A 26,117-nucleotide genomic window follows, 5' to 3' on the forward strand; every position below is an offset into this window, starting at 1 on the left:
TGAATGGTGGAGTAACGCCTTCTTGAAAGCACCTGCTTCATCTCCAAGGAGAGAGGTCCTAGTCCAGCAGGGCTTACTTCAATAGGAAATACATGTTATTTAGGTATAGAATGGATTTGGACTCATTTATTCCTTATGGCTACTCATATACTTTAAATTAGAATCCATAGCTCCTGTTCTCGCCCCAAAGTAAGTGCACAAATACTCGATATAAGTCCAAAAAGACAGGCAGGATCCTGGTTACCTCCCTCCATCTCACCTGGTTTGTCACACAGACGTAAAGTGGACACACAGAGCCTTCACCTTCATTAACTTCTTGTTAGAAGGCTTACATTGCCACCATTTTTTTCAATTTGGCAGCACTTGTGCCACTCACAAAGGATTAGGAAAAGATTTAGATTGCAATTAGGGAATTTTTAGAAGGCGATTGTGAAATGTGTTTTCAGCCTATTTTTGCTGGTATGAAAGATTACGCTACCTGCTGAGGATTTATCACTAGCATCAGAAAAAAAAAAGAAGAGTTTAGTTTACACTTCCACTTTCTGTGCCTATTCCTGTCACACTTTGTGGGCTGATACCGTGCTAGCACCGGCAGTAATTGGCATCAAAAGGCTTTCTTCTATGCTCATACAAACAAGAGGCACATGCAGACTTTCTTCCAAGGAGGTTTACAAGCAAAGAAGGAGGGAAAAAAACCCTTAGAAGAGGACTCCCCAGATCAGCCCAATCCTCTCATCTTTCAACAGGCTGTTCTATCAAATCAGCTAATTTAGGGTCTTGCCACTCAGCATTTCAAACAGTTTGCAGAGCTGAGATTAAAAACCAGGTGGACTGGCTGCCATGATCTCATGATTATTACTTACTTGATAAATGCAGGAATAAAACATCTTTTGCATCCATTTTCTAAATTACTCCATACTGCCACCTGGTCCTTCAAGCAGGAGTGTTATTTACATTAATGAATCATCTAGAAAACTCACAAAACCTCCATAAAACTTGAAGTTTGAAACCGCCACAGGGCAGAGTAGAAGTGCAAGCTGCGTTATAAAGCAGTTTGCAAGGCTTAGTACAAAATTTCTAATATTTAGTGTCTTTCTTTTTTTCAGGAACTACATTTCATCCAAAAAGTCATCCAGGTATCCCCAAATAAAAATGAACACGCTAAATAGTCATTGGAAATAAAACTATACAATGGTTGGCTAAAGTCTGAAAACAGCAAGAATATGTTTTAATGTAATTAATCATAAAGCACTTAGTAGTTAGCTGGGTAAAAGGAATCACTTTTAATTCTGTAACAATAATGAATACCTGCAAATAATAGATCCCCTCAGGATTGCTAACAGACCCAAATTATCTTCATAATCTATTCCATTTTATACTCTACAGTAAGACAGTAAAAATACAGCACAAGTGGCCAGTGGAACAGGAACTGCCAGATCCACTAAAAGGGCTTCCCATGAATAGTCTCTAAAAAGATATTTGATGCAAGTGGATTATATAGCCCATTTTCCTACTTGTGCTATGAGCAGCCAAATTCCCAAACGCACATGTGAATGTCAAACCAATTGAATAATCCCAAACATTCGCCATAATTACATACTCCACCTTTCAAAACGGTCCTGGCACCCTTAAACAGTAACTCATGCTGTGATGCAAAATATGCAGGTGAAAGATGATTTGCCATTTGGCCTTTAATATCTGTGATATTTAACCAGGCTCTGAAGTTGACAAATTAAGAGGGAGAAGAGATTAAAGTAGAATGTAGGAAGGCTGCTGCTCTGCATTGGCAAACAGTTCACGTATTTGGTACCCCGTTATCTAACGAAGGCATGAAAGGGAGGGAAAAACAGGTTCATAAGGAAAGCCACAAGGAAACGTTAGCCAGAAGTTGTGTTTCTTTCTACTGCGTGCACATACCTTGCACAGAAAAGGATGACACAAGTCACTACCACACTGCCACACTGATTCTGCTATTGGCCAGTCACCAACAAGCAAATGTTGTGTTATCTTTACAGGTTAATTATGCCATTCGCACAGATCTTCCAGTAGAGAAAAAAAGATAATTGTCTGACTAAAAATACCTCACTCCTGTACTTCTTTATGGTATTATGTGGAGAATTAAAGCAGGTCACTGTACCTGTTCGCAGAATTTTCTGTATTTTTGAAGAAAGTTGACATCAAAGACTAAGTTTCCACTTACGCCAACATCATTTACCTTCATCAAAATTCTTTGTGATACCATTGGTTTTTCTGGGGCTGTGTAACCTGAAAACTGATGAGTAACTTGAACCCTTCTGTTCCGTTAGGAAGAAATCCTCTTTTTCCCATTATGTGTTGAACTGGCCCTCAAAAGGGATGAAAAATCCATTCCAGTAACTAACCACCAACTTCTTGGTAATGCTTAATTTCTGATCCCTCATTCTCTCATGTTTTCATGATTTAGAGGACAAGGGGTTACCTCTGGCTGAGGCACAGTTTGTGGGAAGGTAGGTAACAGTCTTTTCATTTTCCTATCAGTGGAGATAGACCAGTAGCAGTATTCTCCTCAGCCCAACCGCTTCAGCAATGTATTACCACCTTTTTATTGCTAATAGGCACTCCATAGTAACCCGCCCGGAATTAGATTCTCTCAAAACCCACATGCTATCTATTCCTTTTGTGTCACTGTAATAATAAAAAAACCAACCACCACACCAAAATCCATACCGGTATTTTGTACCCTACACTCAGTGAAGCTCGATTGCTTGTGAGATCTAAACAAATCAATAAAGGCATATAATTTGAGGTCTCTTCAACATTCTCACCTTTCAAATTCATTGTGATACTGACCTGTTTTGTTTTCTTCTGAGACAGCAAATTCTCTTTTAATTCTACATTGAATTATCCTTTTATACTTTATCACTTCTCAAGTAATGTACCTCTAATACAGTCTCACACCATGTGCCAACCTGCTTCTACAACCCTCCAAGGAACACTGCCCATTTCTCTTTGTGCCTCAGATAAATGAGGAAAACCATAATGAAATGCTATCAATGAGCATTTCCTGTGCATTGGTTCAGCTGGCAGCCAAATAACCCACAGCTGTTACCAAACACCTGATTTGGGATGCCCTTTCCCACTACACTGTATTGAGCTGATCAGCCACATGTGCAATGCAGTCACAGCTACAGAAAATGCACACCAAGAGAGCTGTGCCCCTCCAGGGTGGTCTGGGGAGCTCAGGAAAGGGCAGAGATGGGGGAAATAAATAGGTTTGAGCTGGAAAGGTGATAAGAAGAAAGGGTCTCTGGGTCAGTTGGCATACGGAGCATTTAGCGACTGGTTGCCTTTGCTATAATTGTCTCTGTGTTCCAAAGGAACTAATTTAGATTCACGTTTGGGCAAAAGGAGCAAGATATCTCGGGAATGCACGTATTACAGTTGAGTTCTGGGAGGAAACTATTTTTCTTAGAAAGAGGAGGGGAGGATCCCAACCCAGCAGTGTAACGGTGCCTGGGTGAAATGACACAGCCAACACTGAGAGGTCAGTGTCTCAGAGAGACCCAACAGGTCAGCACCTTATCTCAGTCACACCAGTGGGCATGTGGAGCTGCTCCACAATGTTGTAGAAAATCAAAGATCAGCAGTTGGATATCTCCAGAACCAAGAAGAAATTTTAGCAATCTATTTGGAGGAAATGCTTAATACTGGGATGGAAAGTGGAAGAACAAGAGACAATGGATCATCAGGAAGAGCCTTTGCATGGCTCTGTTTTTCAAATCTGTTAACAATTTAATGTCTCAGACTGAAAATTAAATCATTGCAATACAAGCCTGAAGGAGCCTTTCTCCATAAGCTTGTCCTTGGTGCGTAGAGGACAACCAGAACAGCTCTCTAGTCACGCAGTGCTGTGAATGCCCTGTCACCCACACCAGAGAAGCTTCCTTGGAGCAACAATTTCACATCAATGTGACATCAGGAAGGGACAGCACACTGATGTCACAGGGACTTGCATTTTAGAAGCATTTGTGACTCAAGCTCAAGCCAATCGTAATTGGGTCATGTGCTGCAGGCAACGCGCACGGTTAATATGTAAATCTCTCCCACAGACACACAGGGAGGGTGCTGGGATTAGAAGCTGATTTTCCAGCCACCACCAAACCAAAGGTCTCTGAACAAGAAAAGCCAAGGAGTTACTCCTTTGCAAATCATGGTGTCTCTAGTTTGCAAAATAACCATAAATAAGGTGTGATGGCAACATTCACCAGAGTAATAGACAGACTGCAGTGTTGTGAGATAATGCTGTTACTTCATGTTCCACAAACTGATCATCTATCTCAGTTGTTTCATGATAATAATTCTTTATTAAAAGATATGTTGCCAAATTACACTTTTGAAAGCTTTATCCTGCTGACAATGCCGAAAGGGAATTTCAAGGCTGGCTTTAGGATTTATGACTTTGTGACATGGTGGAGGTAAACTGGATGCTCTTTTTGTTACAAATGCAGCTCCAGAACCAACTTAGGCTACAGGTATTAACACACAGCTCGTGTGCCAGATCTCACCCCTAGGAGAGCGTTAATCCAATCTGCCAACTGCTGCTGCACTCTAATACAGCTCTGCCCTGCCAAGCAATTACAAAAGCCTCCTTTTGCTCCAGAGCCACCTGTCCCTCACAGCGCTCCGCTGGCACCGGCAGCACCAGCAGGCACTTGCAGCCATGGCTTAAAGGACAACTGCTCCATTTTTACCTGGTAAATAAAAAGGCAGCTACAAAACAGTCAGATTTTTGCACCACCCTTTGTGCACTTGTTGCTCAGGTTATTGGGAAGAATCTGCAACTGTGTTACTAAGAATTATGAGTGAGGGTTATGAATAATGAGCTTGTTTTGATGTTAATCTTGGGTTTTTTTAACTTTTATCAGTATTCTCATCACGTGGTATAAATCCCTAGGTTCCTCTCCCACTCTGCAGCAGGCATAGTGTAAGACTGGATGGAGATTCTCCAAGCACTGCACTTGCCTGTTTTATAGTACTCTTCAGTAATGTGGAAATGAGAATTAAATTATCTAGCATACAATTAATGTTGTGATTCTAACATACCAAACAATGTATCTAAGGGAAAGAAGTAAAAGATAAGCAAACAATATTACTACATAATAAGAATAAGAGTACAGAAGTAGCCTAGGGCTGAATAAAAGTTTTAGAAGAAGACAACGATTATTCCAAACCCAGGAAACAGAAACCCTTCAAATCCATACAATCACACTCAAAACATACAACCGTGATTCTCCTGCAATATCTGTGGTCATAATAATATCAGTATTGGGTCAGACCCAAAGTCCACCCAGTTCACTATCCTCTTCAGAATGAAGACTAGAGTTATTTATGGTCATCCTTCCCCAAACTTTCCCAGGCTCTTGCAGTTTGCAGCTTGGAGCCACTCTCTTTGCAGCTGTCTGCCTTGAGGGATGTCCCTATCATTGACCTCTCCAGTTGTTCTTCACAAGCATTTACTCTTCTTGCACCTACAACCTCATGTAGTAACACCTTCTTCCCAGACAATGATGCCAAAAGGCTGTTTAGGGTACGATTCCTCTGACCAGTCTTTGATGACTTAGATTTCCACCCTGGAGTACAGTAATTATAAAGGCAGCCCAGGGTAGCTGATGCAGATGAGTTTATGTTGGTCACAGGTACACTCACCTTCTGTTGTACACAAGGTACACACACCTTGACTGACACTCACCTTTGTTGAGTTTGGAGTTGCAGGTGTGAGGGCTGAAGGACAGCATGAGAAATCCACGGTTAAAAATCAGTGCTTTTAATGAAACATTAGATAATGCCTTCTTTAAATGAAACATTTCTTGAGCTGAGCAGACTGAATGTGGAAAGATTCTAAAAACCTCTTTTTTGTGACACTTACAATGCAAATGGTGCAGCTTTGTAGCAATTACGTGAGAACCAAGCCATGAAAATGGGCTAAATGCTTAGTGTATCTAATTAATTTATTCACTTTTAAATAACTCACTTTAGTGGCAGAAATTAGCAACTACAGAACCACAGCATATGTTCTTTCTATTAAAATTTACTCTTAGCATATAAAAAATCCTTTTTCTACTATAGCAATTGAGAAGGATAATATTACAAAGATGTTAGTACTGTCATTGAAATCTTTTATGACGGTCATAGGCTTAGGGCACCCTTAGAAGTCTCAAAGAAAGGAATCCAAGACAAGAAAGATGAGACCTTCAAAAAGCATTGGAAAGTAGTAAGAGCACTGGAGTGGATGTGAAAGAAGAATGAAAGTATTCAGATACATGCCAGGAACCTTGGTCCAAAATCCTCTCTCTGTTCAGTGAAAGACTCATTTTCCAGTTCCATATGAGGTCAGAAGACTCTGAGCTGTGTCTCGATGTACACGTGGAACTAACTCACTGGAGGCGACATTGCTATTTTCTGACATAAGGAAAAATAAACTGAAATCACGCAAGACAGTGGGACATTTTGTGCGTCATCTTTGTGATACTGTGGACATCTTCCAGGGACTAAATGGACTGTGGTGATGATGGGCATCCCTTCAGAAAGTGGGGGGAGCAAAGCAAAGAGGACAGGAGGAAGCACAGAGCATCCCTTACTCCCTGCCTGCTGCACAACCCTTCACAGCACCACCGTCAACAGCATCACTCACGGGTACTCTTCCACTCTTGCACGTAAAAGTCTGGGGACTCATGCTTTTAAAGACCTGACTAAAGCCCTATGATTTGTGTCCCTTTTGAAGAAAGAGCTTGTTTTGAGCAGAGAATAGAAGAAAAGAGAATAGAAGATTCCATTTTCAAATCTGGGTCATTAGCTGCCCAAGGAGGAATGTTAATTACTGGTTTTAACATAGCCCTGATAAAAGACAGCTCTGCAGGCAGTTAAAGAGATAAAAGGCACTTGTTCAGGGTAAACACAGAGCCGCATGCTCCTTGGATTTAGCCATGTAACTCAGCTAAAGTGGAGAATCTTTTCATCAGAAGATCAGTATTTCTCAGTACAGGAATTTCATTGGGGTGCCCTGCACAGTAAGAGCTGGTTTTCCAGAAGAGGGCACTAAATATATTTCCCGACCCCCCTACTTCAGTGATTAAAAAAAAATAAAGAGACGGGAAATCGGAAGAATTAGAAAATAAACTCCTGCAGGCTGGGGCTGCTTCCTATATTTCTGCACAAACACCAGAATTAAATTATTGCTTAGTTTGCTTTCTAATGCCTTTTAAATTACTGTTGTTTTCCCATTTTGCATCCTATTTTTAATATCTTTTTCCATAGCATTTTTAAATAACTATCTATACTTATCATAGTCCAAAACAAAGTGGGATTTTTATTGTCCCTAAAAACTTAGGAAGCAAAATTTGCTAAAACCAGGAACTCACCTGTAATGTAATTTTGAAGCCTCTGTACATTGCAAGGAACCTAGTTCTTTATTAAGTTCTATGTTGTTCCAGTAGTTTTCATATAGCTACATTTATTTCATTCCTCTTAAAGCAAAGAATGTTCCCCTGTGTTTCACTAAGATGGATTCCCATACGAGTGCAAGAAAGAAAACTGCAATAATTTTACTGCTGTCTATCTGATTTTGACTATCTAGGAGCCCTTGTACAATTACCTTACCTATGTTTTATTCAAATATAAATTGCAGATTATTTTTAAGATGTTTTGTGAATTTTGTTGGATCATTAATCTCTGCCAGTCTGTCTCTTCAAGTTAGCTCACCTATACACTCAGAAAAGGAAGTAGAATGAAAAATCTAATCTTATCCAAGCAAAGAAAAATTGGTTATTTCTGTACCATAGTGTTTTGCCTTGAGTGTTTTTATTTTCCCTTCTCTGTGTGATGAAAATCTCATTTGCTAAAGAAAATATTTACAGAGGAAGACTGCTGATGGCTGATACTGATACATAATATACCTATGTACTCTTGCATGACAGGCTAATTATTTCTGACTTCTGATATTACTGTAGTCTTCCCTGGAACTGTGGATTTGCTTTTCAGTTTATTGATGTATATCTGTGCCTGTGAATAAATAGAAGATACTGTTTGTTGGCCTCTGCTACGTGAGCAAGGCTGTCTAACTTAGTCTGAAATATTATTTTGCACTCAGTCATGTCTGTGCAATTTGTGCTGAAGTCTACCAGCTCAAATCAGGAGGCTTAAAGTTGAGCCCTAACTCCATTTATCTACATTATTAGAACAGCAAGAGTTTAATCCTTTGTTTTTAATAGAAACTAGTTAAAGCTCAGAGGTGGCACAACAGCTGAAGTCAGCATATTCAGTTTTTAATGCACTCCATTTCATGCAGTTAGTATTTTGTTGCAATAATCACACTAAATGACACTGCCAGAATGGAGACTCAGTGAGAAATCCAGATCTGATGCAGTTTTACTGAAACCATTGCTATAGAGGGAGCATGCATTAGCAAAACTGGACTGTAGGGAATGAGGACCGCAGGAAGACCTGCTGGGCAGAGCTTTGCCTCTCAGCTCATGCAAACACATCATATTGTGTTTTAAGAATTTATCTAGATCATCATTTCATAAGCACCCACTTCCTGCTGAAAATATTCCCTAATAATGGGGAGCAACAGAGCTAAAAACCTGGGATCCCAATATGGTTTTATTGTTTGCTCCAGGAAGAAGCTGCAGCCCACAAGCAACCACGGTGGCTACTCACGATAAATGCAGGGTCCCCACCAGTTCCTTCAACACTGAGATGATCCCATTCCTAGAGTACCTGTGGGGGATGGGATGCTGGGCTGGGGACCCATTCCTTGCATTTAAGGGGTGCAAACACCTTTTTCCACGGACAATAAACACAGGAAGCCTGCACCTACCCACTACTCTGCTGAGATTCAGTGCCTCATTTCTCCTGTATTACGAATGGAAAATAAAGAAAAAGATATGGGAGATGTCATTTCACTCCAAGTTTTTTGTCGCTGCATCCACCCAGAGTTACAGACCCTTAATTTTAAATAAGAATCCCCTGTCCCATGGCCCAAGGAACTTAACTACCGAAATGGCCCTGCAGTTTGTGCACTGAGTGCCTAACCCCACTCTTAACTCCTTGTTTAAGCTGGAAATGTTTCTGTAATTAAACTGAGCTGTGCCAGATCAGGATGGCTGCTAAGAGCAAAAAAACCCCACATTCAGGCTACATAAAGGAACACATTTTCTGCTGGAGCTTTGTAGGGATTTGAAATGAACCATGATGCTCCTCCAACACAAATAAAATAAAGAACAGGTCTGACCTCTTCCCAACTACACCTGCTCCCCCCCCTGCCCCTTGTTAGTCCCAAATTTGTCCTGAAAGTTACCAATATGAAATTGTCCTGGTTTTGGCTAAACCATGACAGATTAGTTTCTGTAGTTTCTCCTTCAAAAGGGAGCTCTAGGATTAAACCTGTCACTAATTATTGCCCTACTGTCCTGTGTCTGTGTCCAAAAATTTCTATTCTAAACACACAACGTGACAGAAATCGGACAGACCGATGACTGCTGAGCAGTAAGAACAAATATTCCCATCACCTGATAACATGTTTACTCAATTAAAATGGCTATTCACCCTCCCATAGCAAGAATTTTTAATTTTGCAAGCATGTGCAGTGGGAAAAAAATTGGCATCCAAAGGGCTCTGCTGCTGAAGGTACAACTGAGGACACCTGAGAAGACAGTGTTTGCACAATGCTGTAATAGAGTTTTGAAAACCAATAAATCCCTCTAGAGTTGTGTGGCAAAATTCCCTCTCTCTCTGTGCCACTGCAGATATCAAATATTAATTAGGCGGAACCAATTACTAATACCAACACACAACAGAAAAACTCGGCATGTTGGTATGTCTGACAGAGATATTGCTACTTCTGCCTGAACTGAGATTCATCGGTAGGAAAACCTCCCCGTTGCCCAGACTTCATTTATTAGCAGCTTTAGTTTATTTAATGCAAGGTGACCGCAAAGTGCTGGTGTCCTGGGTGAGCTGTACACCTCCAGGTCCAACAGAAAAGCAAATGGAAGCAGAGAAATGTTTTTGAATCAACCTTCTCTGATGCCTTTCAAAATCCTCTTTTGTCTATCTCGTTGCCGTTCAGTGTTGCTCGCACTGAAAATAGCAGATTAGGGAATTTATTTGTGGTGGGCTTAGAGATTAGAAAAGATAGGCAGTCTTTCATAATGGGTATTTTAAGTAGACCAGATTCATAATTAAAAAAAACCCCAAAACAACAAAAAACAACCCACAACACTCTCCTTTTAAAATAAATTACTTGCTCTAAATTCTGTCAAATAATACCTGCTGCCTCAGCTTCAAGTCCAAAGTAAACTATCTCCCAGAAAAATTAACCTCTCCTATGTTCTCAAAACTTCCTTGCTAATATGACACTTCTGGACACACAAGCTTTAGCTTTTATTATGTAAATGTAGCCGGACCACTTCTGATCTCCTTATTACTACAAACAGATAAAAAGCACATTATTGAACAAGGATATTTACTGATCTTGGCTGTTGAAATAATATGACTCAAAGCAGGATGCAAGAATATGGCAGAAGAAGGAGACAAAAGGTGGTCCCCACTTTCAGCCCTGGAGCTCCAGAATCACCTCGCTAAAGCCCCACACAGGTATGCTCATAAAAACGCTGTAATTTTCAGAAGTTTTGAGCATTTCACTGAAATATTAAATATTAGCTGAGTGCTATTAATAATATTTATTCTATGGGAATCAATTGAAGATGTTGTTTTCATGAAAAAGACCCGAGATTTAGCAAATCATCAGATCTGATGAGTGGCTGGTCTATGTGATTGCACTAATTCATTAATAACTTGACTTCTGCTCATCCCAGCAGCAGTGAATGACTACAGTCCTCTGGTGAACCCAGAAATGAGAAGATATTTTGCTTGAAGATAAACACATGCACAGATGTAATATCAGGAAAACTTCACATTATCAGGACTGATTTTTTTTTCTTTTTTTTTATGTAGGAAGTGAAACTACAGTTATTTATCCTAATAACAGGCAACTAATTCTCATAAGCAAACAAAGTTACACTGCTTTAGGCTTGAAAATGTTGGGGAAAAAGGTTTAGCTCCTAGCCTTTGATAAATGCCAGCGCTGTCCTTCTATTGTGCAGCTTTACAATAGAAGAGTCCTTCTGGTTTATGAGCAACAAAGATTCAAAACTACATCCAAATAAACAAAAGGATATGAAAACTATAAATATAAGCTTTTTCCCTCAAAATGCTCCACTCAAAAATTCTACAGGTTTACAACAAACACCAAAAATTGAACAAATCACGAAACCAGGTAGCATTATTTCATGGTACAAATGTTCTAACTGTGCTCAATTTACATAGTGCAATCACTATATCATTTCAATTGTTCCTGAAAACAACATTGGGTGGGTATGAAAAAAGTAAATTTGAAATATATTTATTGCCACAGATAGAAAACAGGTTTATGCAAACCTATTTGTAGCACTGGTAAATCCATTTAAATTAAGTAATAAATATCATAGCTATAATATTAGCAGTGTTACTGATGATAGTTATGACAGTGTCTAATTTTCAGAGGTATATTTATCATAATAATAGTTCTCACCTAACTCAAAAGGATGCTGTGAGGACTCATTAATATTTATACCCATTACTGTTTGGGAAATAACAAGCTTTATATTATTTTAATTTTTACACAACTAATTAAAGCAGATTGAGATCGTAATTGGAGCTGTAAGCACCAAACCTGTTCATTCCACATAACAGCCAGACTTGGGACAAATAGTAAAAAATAGTAATAACAACAACACTAATATGCTGCTTTTCCTAAATAATGCTTTTTTACTTCATTCATGCTCTAAATACGAAGTCCAGGTTTTGGACCAGGGCTTTCTGAGCTCTCTTTGGTCCCACCACTCCCATGAGATCTATGGCAACAGGCAGGGAGAAAAGAAATACTAAAGTCACCACATAACTACTGAAAAAAAAAAAATAGTCAGGCCTGTTCTAATTACAACGATGATTAATTCTTTGCAGCTTTCAGCATTATAAAAATGCATTCCTTTAACTGCAAAATAGGTAATAGCGTCTGTTGTATCAGCTATAAAAGTCTCTAAGCCCTAATTGTTGTTCAGAAGACTTAGCAGTTTGGTCCATATTAATCAGCCAGGATTTCCTGTGTGTAATTGCTCTTAACTAGCTCAAACACAGTAACGGACTGGTAAATTGGAAATGAAGAACAAATAGCTTTAAGAAGAACCTCGGCCACTTTATTTCCTCTCTTGCATTACAAAGACAGCTATTCATAATAAAGGCAATTAAATATTCTCTACTTAATGTCTTACCATGTCACTCAAGAAAATCACTTTTCTTCTCATTTTCTTTCCTCTATTTCTTTTATCGCGGTTACACAAACCCCACTGGTAACTGACTACCGCGGAGGGCTGCAACACCGTGTGCCTGGCTACTCATCACTATTCCTACACCATCGCTCTCCCAGTCGCGGAATTGAAGAGGTGGTTTGTCACTGGGCTACTTAGGAAATCTCTCATGGAGGCCACGGAGACCCACAAGCGAGATCCCAGCCCCAACACCACCGAGACCTCTGCTGTCTCCCTGGGAGGCAGGCAGGGAGTGCGGAACTCAGGCAGCAGTGCTGGGGGAGCCATGTGCTGGGCAGGAGTGACCTTGACCTGACACCACCAGGCAGCCTTGACCCTCTGCACCCTTTCTGCTGAGATGCTGTGGCTAAACCTTGATTTGCTTATGTGTTTTGGGGTTACTGAGCTCTATAGCTGGAGCCCCACACACTTCTTCTGGTGAAGGATGATTTGAAACCATTGTTTCTCTACGGGTGTATTTATTCCCCAATGTTTGCCCAAAACTTCACCTTGTGAATTCAGCCTGAGGTTGGACCTTGTTTTAGTGTAAAGAAACCAAAAACATACAAACAACAGAAAAATTGCAAGAGTATTTTACTGACAAAGCAGCCAACTGCCTTCCCTATGACCTTTCCAGAAAAAGACCAAATCTTCTGTGTTCAAGGTTAGAAAAGCTCCCTATTAGCACAAGGCTTACCCAGAATATTGCTGCCTGAAAGATTAAGCTTCTGTAAATACAAGCACTGCAAAAAAGCATTTAGAATGAAACCTGACAGCCCAACCAGCCACACTGTACCCACACCAGTCTCGCAACTGCGTGCCAAGCTTCCTGGGAGAAATATATTTTTGGGAACACACTTTAATTCATCATCCTCTAAGACGATGAAGAGATACAACAGGAAAACACACATTAGTTGCCTCAATATCTTTGCAAAATAGGTGTCTGCCAGTTCAGGGCTGTGTTGTTCAAATGTGGGTGTCAGTGCCATTACCCAGACCAACACTGAGCAGAGATGCTCCTGTGCAAATAAATAGAAAATTCTTAGAAGGAACTGTTAGTGGCAGGGGATGACTTTGTAGCATTTTCTTAAAAAACATTTCACTTCATTGAAATTTTCAGCAACATATTATGCTCTTCTGATTTGATGTTTATTCCTAGCTGTTATTAAAAATAGAGGCTGAACCCATTTGATATTAGAATTCAGCTATATAAAATATAGCTATAAACTATACATAAACTATAAAATGAGTAACTCATATTATGTATATGAAGATATTATACACATATGTAAATGCAGCATAAATGTATTGTGTGAAAAAATGATGAAATCATCTATACTCACAAAAAATTAAAAGGCACCACATCACACTTTCAAATGGCAAAAATGAAAGCAACACTTTCTGACACCTATGAAATAAGTACACAATAATTTCAAGAAGTTTCTTTTATAAAAGTGTTTGTAGAATTAAATTTCCAACAAATGTCCTTTGCCATTACATTTCCTGAAATTTCCCTTTGACTTTGCAACAAGGACAACTGCCCAAGGCTTTGCTAATCAATTTCTTGTGTTGCAGAAAACAGTATAATTTGAATTTTGTCCAAGAATAGAGTCTGAAATGCAGAAAATGTGAAAAGCTAACTAACATGCAATTTTGTAGCCACAGTCTGCATACCAAGTGAGAAGAAAGCCGAATAAGTAATTTAAGGATTATTGCAACTGTAATGCACAAAGAGCCACCCAGCATGGCTTAAGGATGCAACATCAAAGAGTGAATCTCACCATCCCTCTGTTAGTATGCTTCTTAAAAAAAAAATATCTTTGTACCCTTCACAAGCATGGATCTTAAAGGAAAAAGAAGGGGGGTTAATTTTGTTTGGTTTGGTTTGGTTTTGTTTCAGAAAACTTTCAGGAGCTCTTGCTATCATAAACCCCTATATGAATACGTGAACAATTTGCAATGCTCTCTTCATATTAAATAAATATATATACTGAATGTATTTCACATCCCAAAATCTTCCCAAAGGTCATGTTTCCAGCTTGCCACCTTGGGTTTTCCTTTCTGGAAGAGGACATGGTGTGAGGAAGGGACTACCTGGCTGTGTGCTGCTCTTTCTCCTCCAGCCAGGTGCCTTAAGCACCACACACTCCGTGTTTCGCTTGTACCTCAAACCCACAGATCTGCAAGCGCTGAAATGGAGGGAGGAGGATGCAGAAGAAGCAGGTCCAGCTCACCCCTTTCCATCCCCATCCTCCTCCTCCTCCTCCACTGCCTACATCAAGCATTCCTCTGCAGGCTGAACACAGTCCAGGCTGTAACTTGGTTTCTTGCAGATCTTAGGAGTGTGCAGTCCTTTTGGTGAAATAAGGTTGAGAATAAAAAGTGAATTTCTTACTGCTGCTTTTCAGGAATGATTTTTTTTTTCTGTTATTATACTTTTTGTTGTTATAGACATTTCCTCCTCGTTCTTAGAGGAACTGAGGAAGGCCTCTCTCCTTGGGGCTCCTCCAGCTTGCACATCGCATCTGAGCAGTATCAGCAAAGGGCTGCCACAGCCAAAGGCCAATCTCCATTAAATAATTGAATTTTATAAAACATCCCTAGCACACAAGGTGGGGTGGAGGGGGTTTAGGCAAAGGCTTTGCTTGCTCCGTGGCCATGAGGCTGTCTTCCCCATATTTACATTTAACTTCACACTTCCACATGCATCTCTGTCTAGAGCTCTCCTAGGTAAATGCTTCGGGTAAATGAAGTCACACCAGCAATGATTTCCCAAGAAGCAGTCATTATGAATTATCCCTGAAGTTTCTGATACAGTTTTATTTGAACTTTTTCTAACACCAGGCATGGTTCAACTGACTTTTATAGTACTGTGAGTCAGGAGTAACTCCAAAGATGACAGCAGAGAAATCAGATGAGCAACAGAGCCACAACCTCTACCACCTAAAGGACCAACAAATTTCCTCTGGTTAGCAGCTGAAACTTGATTTATTTTACAGAAGAAGAATTACAGTTGCTAGTGAATGAATTATTTTCATTTTGAGGAATCAATGTAATTCTAGATTATGGAAAGAAAATATATAGGGCTTATAGTTTATCCAAGTAGTGCAACATAGCTACCCTTCAATGATTTCAGGTCTTCTACCAGTAGGATTTAAAAAGAAAATAAATATTATTCATGTTGAAGAACTGCTTCCCATGCGTTTGATTCTTTAGTCATCATTTAAAAATGACTCATTACACTTTTCTTTTTTGAAGTTTGGTAGAAAATTCACCATAATCTAAAACTTAGTAGTAACCCAACAGTGATTTCTTACGAATGATTTATACCTAACCATCTGAAGAAAAGAATTTATAATGAAAGTGATAGCTCAACCCTAACTGCAGCACTGGGAACAGTGACACCATAATTAATGTATTATTTCAGTTGTGGGAGACACTGACAGTTGCTTTTTGTTCAGGGGAAGAAATTTATAGTGTGACTGAAAAAGGCACCATGAAAAAAAAAAAAAATCACAGAAGAGGAATAGAAATCCTTGTAGCAAAGACATGTCCTTACAATCCCCCTCGCAAAGACCATAAAATCTTGGCAATGGCAGTGTTTCCTCTACGGTGTACTTTCTACCTCCCTTCTCTACTAGATGGCAGTATGACACGCTCTCAGAATACCTAAGTGAGGGGTTTTCTTTGTTTCATAGGAAGCAATTAATTTTAAATATCTTACCGGCATAGAACTGGGGGGTGGGGATGGGGGTGGGGGGAAGCAGTGTATTTTGAAATAAAATCTATTTACTTACTGGCTCAACATTAAAAGCAAATAGTGCATATTCCCGGTCAGGTGATACTTCATATCGAATAGCCTTTAAGGAGACCTAGAAAATAAATCAAACATTGAAATAAATATTTTTCAGTTTTCAAGCCAATGACTTCTACAACTAATTGTTATGACCATCTTTCTAGCAATGAAGAATTCTGCCAGACGAAGTGTCTTGAAAAATAATACAACACAACTCTTTTCAAAACCCAGAAATGTTAAGTGGGCACTTATATGCGCCCATTAGAGAAAGCATTACTGCATTGAGACTGAGAGCAGGCAGCTATCTCAAAAAATCAGGATTTTCCTTATGAACTTACTGCACAGTGGCTGGTGGGGCGGCTGCGGGCAGCAGGTAGCTGAAGGCTCTGAGTAGAAAACTCAGTTTAATAATTCCCTCCCAGTCCCTGCAGTCACTGGCCAAAGAGCAGGTGATAAAAACAAGTAAATAGCTGCTGGAGCAAATTAGCATAAAGAGCCACCACTACCTCTTCCAATTAAGACAACACTGAGGAAAACCATCCCATTTCACCCAGTTATACAAGTCTTTGGGATGCTGTGGTGATACAGCTTTCCAGGTGCACCCTGACCTGGGTTCTGCAAAAAGCTGCGCTGTAAGTCTTCCTAACAAGAAGAGATGCCAAAATATCTTAAGGCTTGTCAGGAAATACCTTTTCGCTGCTCCACTGCTCGTTTGTATAGTGCTGACATTTCTCCTTTCCAGCACGTTTCGATATGATACATTGCTGGCACACACAGCGGCAAGGTCAAAGAGAGGTGCCACTAACACACCGCTCACCCACGGCTTTTTAAATCTCACCCTCTCACCTCACGAATTAGATGTGAGTCCTTGAAAGATTCCCATGGAGCAGAACGGAAGGGGGAATTTGGGCTGCAGGGAGACACACAGCATCCCGCTGGACGAGCCCTCCCCGCCGCCAGTGAGGCTGGAGGTGCTGCGTGGGCACCCGGCGCACAGCCAGAGGGGACTGGTGCAGAATCATACAGTTTGTGTTGGAAGGGACCTTTAGAGGCCACCTAGTCCAATGCCCCTGCAATGAGCAGGGACATCTTCAACTAGGTCAGGTTGCTCAGAGCCCCGTCCAGCCTGACCTTGAGTGTAAGTCAGTGTAAGAGTCGGTCTAAAGAGAACAATATTGTCTCAACATTGCCAACAGAGACCTGGAGATGGAATGTGGTCCTCATGGACACCAAGACACAAAGACCCTGGGAAAGAGAACTGCACGGTACGAGGAGGAGTACTATGCCGCTCCCTGCCACCTGGGATTGAATAAGGCCGCATAACAGCTGTCCAGAAGGTGGATCACAACCGTGGTCATAACAATGAACCAGAAAACAAAAAAGAACATGCCTCCTGGTCTGAAGCTACCCGCCTCTGGGGCAAGATAACCTGGCTCAAGAGGGCAGAGACTGGCAGCAGTCCATGGACCAGAGGTGGAGCAAGGTGTGTTGCTTGGCATAAAAAGATGCCTTCTTAGCAACTGAACTTTGGAGATATTCCCCACCAAGGATCACGACGATCGGAAGGACCGGTAGGACGCTGCCCGGACCTGGGACCATAGGGACACCTTGGACCCGTGGTGGTAGCTATCATCCTCTTTCCTTTTCTTTTTACTTTACCTTTTATTCACTTTCTGTCTTTCTACCTATTGCATGCCGCTTTACGGGCAAACAATAAAATTGTGCTGTTTGATTGAAGCATAACCGCTTGGCGTGGTCGCCTTGATTTTTGCGCTTCGAGATCATAGTTAAAGAACCATCATGAGTCCACTGAGTGGACCATGAGAGTCAGATTGCTCAGAGCCCTGTCCAGCCTGACCTTGAGTGTTTCAAAGGATGTGGCATCTACCCCTTCGGGCGAGGTAATGGACAGTGTGAGTCAGGATGGGGAGTGTGAGAGCCAGCAGTGTCAGCATGAAGACAGATTTTACTTACTGTTATATTAATAACACGGAGAAAGGAAAACATGCCAAGGCAGCAAAAGTTTCTTTGACCCAGGGGTGGGAAGGAAAAGGACAAAGACAGCGTGCCTGGATAAGGTGTAACAGCAGCTCTTCTATCGGGACTTTCTGGATTGATGTGGAGGTGATGCTCTGCAGGTTGATTTACTGAGAGGGCAGAGGAGCAAGGGTAGGACAGGCAGTAGGGAGGCCATGGCATGAAAAAGTAGGATTATCTTGCAACACTGTGCTTTTCTTACAGATTGAAAAAAATTAAAACCAGGGGAATAAACAGAGGCCAAATGGAAGAAGATTGACTTCAACAGACCTCGGCATTAAAGGAAGCCAGCCCATTCCTTTAGCCTTAACAGCAGTGTGAACAAAGGGGTTCCACTCTGATAAAAGAGGACTGCTTATGTGATGTAGCAAAGGTGTAAGGTTAAATGGCAGCATGTGAAGTTTAAGGTTGGGTTCTGCAATAATAATTCAGTGATAAATTATTTGTCTCATTAAAAAAGAATTAATACTGTACTTGAGCTTTTTTTGAGTCATATACTCATATTGCAAAATAAAATCAACCTGGAATGTGGTTTTATAGCTTTCTTGTAGATTTACTTTCAGCTTTTGAGTTTCTAAAGCTGTTTTTGGCAGAACTTGGGTCATTAAGATCAGTCTTTGTTAGCCATCCTCTGCTTTTCACAATGAGACAGTACAACAAAACTACCTCAAGCTAACCAAAACTTTAAGCAGGTCCTGCATAAGTGACAATTTTAGCAGGACAACATGATTCATATGTCATCATAAATACGCGTAAGTGTATTTTACTTCAGAAATTAATTTCTTGCTGGAAATATAGAAAACGCTCTGACATTTAATTTACTAACTTCTGCTGCAATGCTGGCTTCATCTGTGATGAAAAACAATGCTACAAAACACTTAGATCATTTATAAATAATACTCTGTATCAGCAGTGAATTTATTTTCATTTATTTTAATAGCCACCTCCTAACTTCTTTTCCCAATAATTTCTTAGGGTTTCTCTCATATGCAACTCCACTTCCATTCATCAACACTATTCATAACAAGACTGAAATTACATCTCGACCATTAGGCAAGAAAAATCAGCAAATCCACAAATTAAAAATATAAATATTTGCATGGCAGAATGTGGAGAATGCTACCAAAAGACAGTTAATTATATCAATTGTCATTTCTGTTAAGCATGCAAAGATGAGAATTCTGCATCTTTCAATTATATATGATATGCAAGACTAGTTTCAAATATCTATATGATACATTCCTGTAGCATGAAAGAAACTGAGCTTGCAGAACAATAACAAAAGCTGGAGTTCAATTTCACATTATCAGTCATTGTGTAGCCCATAGTATTACTGGTGTATCGCTTCTCCTTGACAATACATGAAGTTGAAACCAAACTAATTTTCTGCTTTACTGATTCAACTGCAAGAAAACTGTGAAATTCTGCTACTTGTTATAGAAAATACTTACAATTTTTTTGTTTTCTATTAATATTGTTGAATTGTTAGTTTCAACATTCCTCAGAATCACTGTGCCATTCTGGTTCCTATAAATGAATTCATTATCTGCAAGGAGGAAAAAGAAAAGAACATTAAGGAAATCTGAAATTGTCTGTTTGTGTTGAACCTAACTATGGACTTGAACCAAAAGTACTGTTGGGAACTTCCCTCTAAAGAACACAGATACTTTTTTTTCTAACGCAGCCATTGCTGTGATGTTACAGTGGCTTCCAGGTTAGTCATTAACAACATGGTTAGCGCTTGTCATGTGTTTATTCTGCCATACTTTTGCAGACCTGAATGCAAGAGGGGGACCTGTTTTGAATAGTACATACGCAGCTTGCTTCATGGTTAATGTAGGAAAAAATTCCAGGTCGAACACCACTCCTTATCCTTAAAGGTTTGTAAGATCCTCAGTTTCTGTAGGAGTTTAATTAGCCAGATGCCTGGAAATTCTCTGAAAGTTAAAAGCAAATCACCCTCTAACAAAGCAGATTCTGGAACCTAATATTGTGCAGATCTTCCAGCTCCACCCTTTGTCCTGCAAACCTACACCAGAAAGGAGATGCATACAAAGGAACTGCAATTTTCACATGAAACGAGACAAATTGGCTTGTCTCTCTGGCACTTTGGGACTACTCCAGCACTCCGGATATGTGGACAAGGACAAGGATCCCCTCTGGTGGTAGCTTCTGCACAGGCAGGAGAGAGTCTCCAGCTCTCAAAGCTCAAAGCCTACTTGACAGAAAGGCTGGGGTAGACACATGAAAAAAACTCCAAATGAGTAAGGGTCAAAGGTTCAGGATGAAAAATGTTACAGCAGTAAAGGGTTGTCATCTTGTCAGATGTCATAAACTGAAGTTCGAGTCTGACCAGTCCTTACATGCACTGCCCCACAGATAAAACCTAAAACCTAAGTCCCGAGCACATTTCCATTAAAATATTTGACAGCTTTTCTTGACACGGGAGTAGGGTTATTGCTTTTTTGCAACCTGGCTAAACTAAGATTGAGAACTGATGGATCCTACCAAATGCCTGCCTTCAGCTTCAGTTAGGAAAATGATTCCTCATTGCCTGCCCCCACTGTGACTACCCCAGGGTGGCTACCATGATGCATTCCACAAGTGTTAGGGACACATGAATGGTTAAACATTATCCACGAGTTGTCCTGGAATGAGTCAAAGGCGAGTTTATGTCCTATGGGATCTATTCAAACACAGGCCCAACTCATTGTAACCACAAGCAGGTACACACTGCCCAGCTCGGTGTAACCTCCTGAAGACAACACTGGATACAGAGACCCAGTTCTTTCAAAACCTGGATGTATGGAACTAGCATACTCTTTCCCTACCTATTTCTCAGTCTTCTTTTATTTCTAAGCTGGAGACAACAATCCTCATTACAGTCATTAACCATCTTTGTAAAAAGCTCTGGAAGTGTAGATGAAAAGCTTCTATGCTCAACTTATTACTATCAAAACCAATCATCTCCCACATATCACAGTTTTATATGTAAGCGTAGGAAGAAAAAAATCTTTTCTGAGATTGGGACAAATCATATTCTGTGAGGCCAAGCTGTTGCTGTAAAACAGATGATCCTTTCCAAACAGACAAGATATTAGAGACTTATAAAGATTCTCAGTGTCCAAATCACAGCAGCAGCCCTTTACACTTGTAGGCAAAAAAATTCTCAAAGCACCTCTTTCTTTTAACTACAGAATAAATGTTATCAACATCTTCAGTGATGAATAAAATATGCAGGATCTGAATTAGATTAAGACTTGCATTTGAGACCAGAATAATGAAGAGAGCTCCTGTTTGGGTTTGACAGTATTAAAATTTTGTCAATAGTTCTGGAGTGTTGTCCAAGGGCATGGCACTTTCCTAAGTGTGCCTTATTATACTCAGGACTTTACAATATTGCTTCATACAATTTATAACAGAACAAATGAAGATTCTTAACCCTGGGTGGGAAAGAACTGATTGAACAGAACGAGGACAGAAGTCAAAAAAGTCATAAGCAGCGTGAAGATAAATAATGAATGCTCATTCCCTGCTTTTCAAAAATAAGTATGGGGAGTTACTACGTGACACCAGCCAGTGACAGGTTCAGCACAAATAAAAGGGATTATTCCTTCCCGCAGAAGGTAAACAAGCTGTGGAAGTCATGGTCCCAGAGGAGAGCAGGTGCCAGGACTGCATGTGGCTCCAAGCAAGAACTAGAAAAATGGAAGAAAAATCCATCAAAGATTGTGGGTCTTGAGGGGAGGCACTTTTCAGAAAGCCCTTGAACCTTCAATTGCAAGGGACTACTAGCATATCCCAAATTATCATCTTGAGAAATTCACCTACTTTCTAAAAATCTTCCCTAGGTATTTGCTCTTGTCCCAGGCCATACACCGGAAGAGACAACCTCTGGGGTCTGATCCAGCATCGACTTATTTACAACTTTAACTTCCAGCTTCTGTGGCCAAATCCCTAAAAAAGTATTTTTTACTGACAATTTAGGGACTGATATAATAAAAGGTATTAATGCTTTCTACATACCTTGCCTTTATATTCTTAGGCCACTAGGGCTGAGGCATCATTTGTTATATGGGGAAAGTATGCCGTCCAAATTTTTTTTTTCATTCCAGAAATAGCAAGAATAACTAAACTGAGAGACCGAATATTACCTGACTACAAGACATTTTGAAAAAGATTGCTGCTTTAATAATCACCCTATGACAACAACACAGAATGTTTTCCAATTACATACTAAGTTCTAGGCAGAAAAATCACATTTTAAATATGGCCGGCAAAGCATTTGGATAATTGTAAGCCTCTCAGGATATATCCTAATTACGGGGAAAAAACCCCCAACCTAGCAGTGAAACTCAGCTCAAAGTTCAGTACCCAGGTAAAGTAGCTTATTAATCTAATGAGTCTGTGGGGCTGTTAATACTTGGTAGCTGTTTCCTGAACATTGCACGAACTGATGGAAGTTACATTAGTGCCCGTAATGAAATTGCTACTAAACTTTTATTGCTCCCTGTGTTCCAGAAAAACATAACATTTTAATAAACTGTGAAACTTCAAGATGATTACATAAAAGTTGCTCCATAGTTGGAAGTAGGAGATGAAAGACTTTCTCATTATTTGTTAAAGTGCAACAATTTTAAAATCAGGTGCTAATCTGCTGCATGTACTTCTGGTATGAATAAGGAAGAATAAATGAAGCAGCACTGATTTGTTAGGGCTGTAAATCTTGCTATTATATTCAATACAAGCCATCAACACAGCATTTGAATTAATGAACAGAAAATTGGTCTGCTTAAGAGAAGAACAAATTGTTCTGCATTATACTCCAAGCAAAACACCATGAGGTTTAGCTGGTCTGTAAGTTGTATTATCTTGGACCTCAAAACAATTAATGAATAATATTCCTGGACTTTGTTTTGAAATGTGTGATTTGTTCCAGTGCAAGAGCATTTATTTAAATGGGACATACCTCAATCAAAGACAAAAAGCAATGCAGCAGCCTCTGCCTGTAATGAATTCCATTCAGTGAGCTGATGAGAATTTGCAGCCTGATTTATAGTTGTCACCACAGCTGATAAAGGTCATCACTGCATCTTATTTTTCATACCTGCCTTTCTTTGGGGCTGGTGTTCAGTGTAAATGATGCTGAAAATTGTAACTTTCAGGCATAAAGCCATGTACTCCATTTCTTAACAGCAGAGTTCACTTTGCCAACTCCTCCCCCTCTTTCAACTTCCAGGAAGATGTCTGGTTGGTAGGATATATTACGTGTCTGTGAGTGTAGACACAGATATGTAGTCAAGCTCACAAAGTGACTGATTACAAAAAGCAGTGATACCTAGAAATAGCAGAGCAGCCGCAGAGAGTCAGCACAGAGGAATGGGGCAGCCTTGGCAGAAATTTTTAAAAACCTGCTAAGCAGAACGAGTGAAAGCAGAAAACCCAACACCAATGATATATTTGCAGTGTCAGAGTTTCCCAGCTTCTTTGTACACATATTTCTTTTAAATTCAGTCAGGAAATACACGTGCAGAGAGAACAGATCTAGTGACAGGGAGCTCGTGCCCCTTGCAGTCGCTGAGTCCTCAGCAGGAACAGCACACACACGGGTTTGCTTAGCCTAGCAGCTCTGCCCGCTGGCCTCTTGTTTAGGATGAAACAAGACAAAAACATGGGATTTTTCTTAAAAGTACAATTCATTATGCCCTGTGGCTCCAGTGCAGGTTTTGCATTTTCAGGCATGCTACCTGGCCAACCCTTTCCAAGGTTTGACCATCAGGAAAGGCACAGGGTTCTCTGGAAACTCGCCCACCTGTGCTGCTGTGCTGCTGAACCTGCAACTGGCAGTTGTAACTCAGGAGAAAGATCATGAAGCTGTCACTGGTATCATTTGGGGACCTTGAATTATCAGCTCGATAGGCAGAGGCATCCTAAACAGCCAACAAAACGTTGGACATCACTAAGAGAGCAAGACAGCACAGATGATTTGCCATGATGTAAAACAAGGGAGTACAAAAACTCATGGGCAATTGATAAACTGTCAGATATTAAAGAAAAAAGCTAGGATATACTATCGATCATCCCTAATGCAGGGCTGCCTCATTACGAACCACTAAAAGGGGCCAGGCTTAAGTCTAACATAGCATCAGCTATTGCCGTGGTGAGAGATCCAGCACTGGGCTAGAGGAGCACTTGCCTGTGCCAAACCCACTTCTTTTTACATTGCAGTGTGTCAGACCAGGCACCAGACTAAGCAACTCATCACAGTGGCCAAGAATGTCTGGGACAATTTTACTTCTAGGAGTAAGTTTGAGTGCTGGCGGTGCAAAGAATGGAAGGAATTGCATCCTGCTACAGGAACACAGATTTGCATTAATGTCAAGGCTCACAAATCTATGGCTGTACAGCTCCTCTGATGAGACTAAGTAACTACACGCTATCAGAGATGAGAGACTGGTTAGTAAGGTAACAGCAGGACCAGCATGCTTTCGAGGAGAATTTTCATTATTTGTCAGACATTACGGAGAGCAGAAAGCAGAACTATGTGATAAAATATGAGAAGGAATCAGAATTTAAATCCAGCTCTAAAAAATATTTTTGATGAAACTGTAATTTTCTATCAGTTTAGCAACTGACAAATGAAAAACAGAGGGAAAAAAAAAATATTCACATGCAGCAAGTCAGCAGCAGGACTCGGCAAAAGGCAGAAGGCAGTATCAGGACTGTTAGGACAGCTCCCATCATTTAGAGCCACAGATTTAGAGGAAAAGGCAACTTCCCAAGTCCTGTAGTTTCAGATCAACAGACGCGGAAGATAATTGAATGAGTCTTAGTCTGATGAAAGGCAGTGTCAAGGGAATTATTGTTCTCAATCCCTAAGATTAAGGAAGATTGGTGAATAAAGGGAATTTAAGTCCTGAAGTTGTTCTGAACCATTTCAGATAAGTAAACCTCCAGATACCAGCATGAACAACAAGCCTGACAAACAAATGATGCCATGTCAAGGGAGCAGGCGGCAGCACGTCCTGCGGGACTCAGCCCACATTGCTGTGCAGGGACCGAGGTCACGTTGCGGCAGGCCACGTGCTGCTGGGATGGAGCTCTGCGCTGGTGCAGCGAACGTCACCGGGCCACCAAGAGGGGACTGGCACTCTCCTGTTATTTCTCATCCCTGCCGCTGTAGCAAGGCCCTTGCTCGACCTGACCTCAGGCATGACCTATGGCAGCTGGCAGGCTGTTTGCATCTGCTGGGCTTTACAGTGGGGTCAGAACCCCTGGAAGATTCCTCTGAGCTTCGCAACCCCCTTGTCCAACCCAATGAAACCGATTACTGCAGCTGGAAACAAGTCAAGAGCCTGATGCTATCACCCTCTCTCTTCCGAAAAAAACAAAAGGTGTTGTGAGGTTTTTAACGATGGAAAGCAGTCAGGTCTTTAGAATTTTATCTTCCATCTGAAGGACAAGCCTTCCACCAGCCCTGCAGCACTGCCCACCGCGGTGCAGGGCATAACTCAGCACGAAGCCAGGCTGAGCCCCCCTTGGCTGACACAACAGCAATGCCTGAAACAGCAAAGGGTTTCTTGGCGTCCTTCCAGGCGGGTATCGATCACACACAACTGGTTAGCACTTAACATCTAACAAGATAATGGGCAGAATGTTTGCAACAGTAGGACAGATATTTTTTCAGACGGAATTGGTATTTTCAGGCTGGCAATGGCATGGACTATAGCCATATTCATTTGGAAAAACATATGAAGATGAGGAAGTGGAATTAAAATTAAAAAAATCTTCTGCTTGTTTAGCATCCCAGCAAGTCTTCTGGATTGCCAGGTGAGCCCCAGCACAGGGGCTGGAGACCAGAGGTGGGGAACAGAAGGGGTATGCCCCTTGGCATGCCACAG

The 26,117-nt window shown here is 40.7% G+C and overlaps 1 protein-coding gene across 4 annotated transcripts in view; it reads right to left on the minus strand.

Annotated features, from left to right (window-relative positions):
• The window catches only part of DPP6 (dipeptidyl peptidase like 6), a 572,063-nt gene that overhangs the window by 130,946 nt on the left and 415,000 nt on the right, over positions 1 to 26,117 (minus strand). For all 4 annotated transcript variants that reach the window (XM_055805889.1, XM_055805888.1, XM_055805890.1 and 1 more), the window contains exons 4-5: positions 19,668 to 19,762; positions 16,181 to 16,255 (exon numbers count right to left, since the gene is read on the minus strand). In XM_055805889.1, coding sequence (XP_055661864.1) covers positions 16,181 to 16,255; positions 19,668 to 19,762 — 170 coding nt within the window. The remainder of the gene's footprint in view (positions 1 to 16,180; positions 16,256 to 19,667; positions 19,763 to 26,117) is intronic.

Source organism: Falco peregrinus, chromosome 5 (genome assembly GCF_023634155.1).
Source record: "Falco peregrinus isolate bFalPer1 chromosome 5, bFalPer1.pri, whole genome shotgun sequence".
Classification (NCBI taxonomy): Eukaryota; Metazoa; Chordata; class Aves; order Falconiformes; family Falconidae; genus Falco; species Falco peregrinus.